Consider the following 2907-nt stretch of genomic DNA (forward strand, 5'->3'; position numbering starts at 1 on the left):
GTAGAGACAGAGTCTCGTTATGTTGCCCTGGCTGGTCTCGAACTCCTGGGCTCAAGCGATCTGCCATTTCAGCCACCCAAAGTGCTAGGACTGCGCCCTGCCTCCTTGCTATTTTTCAAACTCACTGAACACAGTCCTACCCCAGGGGCTTACAGATGAGGAAACTGAGGCTCAGAAAAGGGTGTAGGTGACTTGTCATGATTCTAACAGTGAGGAGTGGCTGAGCAACGATCAGGACTGAGACAGAGCCCTGCCCCATCCTCCTACCCAGCCCCCACCCCTCCCACCACAGCCTTGGGAGCTCCCCGCTCACCTCCAGCTCCACCCCTTGCCGGCTACCTTTTCTTGATCTCCTCATAGATAACGCTCACAATTTTCTGCAGCCCGGACTCGTTCACAAAGCCATCACCCCTCTGGGCACAGAGGGGAGAAAGCACACAGGTCTCCCACCCCCAGGACCTCAGCACCACCCCGCCTCCCTGTCCCGGTCCCTTACTCAGAATCACCTTCTTGGAATGGACCAGTCTCCCGTTCACAAACACCTCAAACTCCCCTGTAGCCTGGGCAGCTCTGTCCTCCTCCTGGGAGGAGATGGCGGGGGGTAGGGGAGGCTAAGATCTCCCCTCCAAGCCCTTTGGGGATCTCAGATCCCTGACCACTCCCCTCTCCCCCAGGACCCCCACACACTTACAAAGAGTAGGTGATTTGGAAATTGCTGCTCCAGGCTGTTTTTCAGTAGAATGTACTGAGGGCAGGAGATGGGGTCATGCAGTCGCAGGGGAGGGGAAACAGGGACTCCTCCCAGTCTTCCTGCTTCAGGCTCCCCCTACCTCCAAAGCCAAAACTACTCACCCGAAGGCTATAGCTTCAGAGGCCACTGGAGGCCAAGAGCAGGAGGAGAAAGTTAGAGAGAGACCAGGGAAGACACCGCATCAGTATCTTCCCCAGCTCAGGGGATCCCCAACTCATTCACCCTGTGCCAGCCACAGAAGCCCCCAGCTCATCTTTCTTTCTTTCTCCGTCTTTTTTTTTTTTTTTTTTTTGAGACGGAGTCTCGCTCTGTTGTCAGGCTGAAGTGCAGCAGCATGATCTCAGCTCACTGTAACCTCTGCCTCCCAGATTCACGCCATTCTCCTGCCTCTGCCTCCCGAGTAGCTGGGACTACAGGCGACCCCTACCACGCCTGGCTAATTTTTTTGTATTTTAATAGAGACAGGGTTTCACCATGTTGGTCAGGATGGTTTCGATCTCCTGACCTCATGATCCACCTGCCTTGGCCTCCCAAAGTGCTGGGATTACAGGCATGAGCCACCGTGCCCGATTTGTTTTTTTTTTTTTTTTTTTTTTTTGAGACAGAGTCTTGCTCTGTCGCCCAGGCTGGAGAGCAGTGGTGTGATCTCGACTGACTGCAACCTTCCACCTCGTGGGTTCCAGCGATTCTCCCACTCAGCTTCCCAAGTAGCTGGGATTACAGACATGCACCATCACACCCAACTAATTTTTGAATTTTTTGTAGAGATGGGGTTTCACCATGTTGACCAGGCTGGTCTCGAACCCCTGGCCTCACGTGATCCACCATCTTCGGCCTCCCAAAGTGCTGGGATTACAGGCCTGGCCCCTAGCTCATCTTTCAACACCCCAAGTATGCCCTACCTCAGGGCCTTTGCACTGGAAGTTCCCTCAGCCGAATGCTCTCCCCACAGCATCCACACAACTCCTTTTCTCTTTCCGTCAGGGCTTCTCTCATATATTCCCTTCTCAGTGAGGCCTTCCTGACCACCCCAGCTAAAACTGCAACCCCCCAAAATGCCTTTTGTTCACAGTACGTATCACCTCCTCACATATGAGATCATTTTCCAGGGGTCATATTATTGTTTATTGCTTGCCCCTCCACACCAGCCCGTGGGAGCCACAAGGACAGGGATCTCTGTCTTGTTCACTGCTGTGTCCCTGATGCCAATAGGGCCTGGAACATGGTGGGTGCTGAAGAAGTAGTTGTCAAATGAATGAATGAATACATAAATCCATGAATCCATTGAGTCAGAGAAAGAGACAGAAAAGAGAAGATGGAGAGTAAGAAAGAGGCCAGAGATGAGGGAACCGAGATAGGGAGAAGGAGAAACACACAACACTCTGGGAAAGGGAAGATACAGGCTGGGCCCGGCGGCTCACACCTGTAATCCCAGCTCTTCGGGAGGCTGAGGCAGGAGGACTGCTTGAATCTAGGAGTTCAAGAACAGCCTGGGCAACATAGTGATACTGCCCCCGCATCCCATCCCCGACCCCGTCTCTACAAAAAATTAAAAAATTAGGGGCCAGGCGCAGTGGCTCACGCCCGTAATCCCAGCACTTTGGGAGGCCAAGGCAGGTGGATCACAAGGTCAGGAGATAGAGACTAGCCTGTCCAACATGGTGAAACCCCGACTCTACTAAAAAAAAAATACAAAATCAGCCGGGCGTGGTGGCACGTGCCTGTGGTCCCAGTTATTCCGGAGGCTGAGGAAGGAGAATTGTTTGAACCCGGGAGGCAGAGGTTGCAGTGAGCGGAGATCGCGCCATTGCACTTCAGCCTGGGCAACAAGAGTGAAACTCTGCTCAAAAAAAAAAAAAAAAAAAAAAAAGGCAGGCATGGTGGTGCACGCCTGTAGTCCTAGCTACTCAGGAGGCTGAGGTGGGAGGATCGCTTGAGCCCTAGAGGTCGAGGCTGCAGTGAGCTGTGAGTGCAAAATTGCACTTCAGCCTGGGCAATAAAGCAAGACCCTGTCTGAAACAAAAACAAAAACAAAACAGAGAGTGAGTGAGGTGGGGAGACAGAGAGCAGGAGAGACTGCCTGGGCAGAAGAGGAGAAAGAGAGAAAGAGAGAGAGAGAGAGAGAGAGAGAGAGAGAGAGAGAGAGAGAGAAGGGG

The 2907-nt window shown here is 52.8% G+C and overlaps 1 protein-coding gene across 2 annotated transcripts in view; it reads right to left on the reverse strand.

Moving 5' to 3' along the window:
• Nucleotides 1-335: 335 nt before the first annotated feature.
• SELENOV (selenoprotein V) overlaps nucleotides 336-2907 on the reverse strand; it is a 3986-nt gene continuing 1414 nt past the window's right edge. The window contains exons 3-6 of one of the 2 annotated variants that reach the window (XM_023229444.1): nucleotides 853-877; nucleotides 692-745; nucleotides 507-581; nucleotides 336-413 (exon numbers count right to left, since the gene is read on the reverse strand). In XM_023229444.1, coding sequence (XP_023085212.1) covers nucleotides 336-413; nucleotides 507-581; nucleotides 692-745; nucleotides 853-877 — 232 coding nt within the window. The remainder of the gene's footprint in view (nucleotides 414-506; nucleotides 582-691; nucleotides 746-852; nucleotides 878-2907) is intronic. The other variant, XM_023229445.1, reaches the window with a different exon arrangement.

This window comes from Piliocolobus tephrosceles, unplaced genomic scaffold, assembly GCF_002776525.5.
Source record: "Piliocolobus tephrosceles isolate RC106 unplaced genomic scaffold, ASM277652v3 unscaffolded_24449, whole genome shotgun sequence".
Lineage (NCBI taxonomy): Eukaryota > Metazoa > Chordata > Mammalia > Primates > Cercopithecidae > Piliocolobus > Piliocolobus tephrosceles.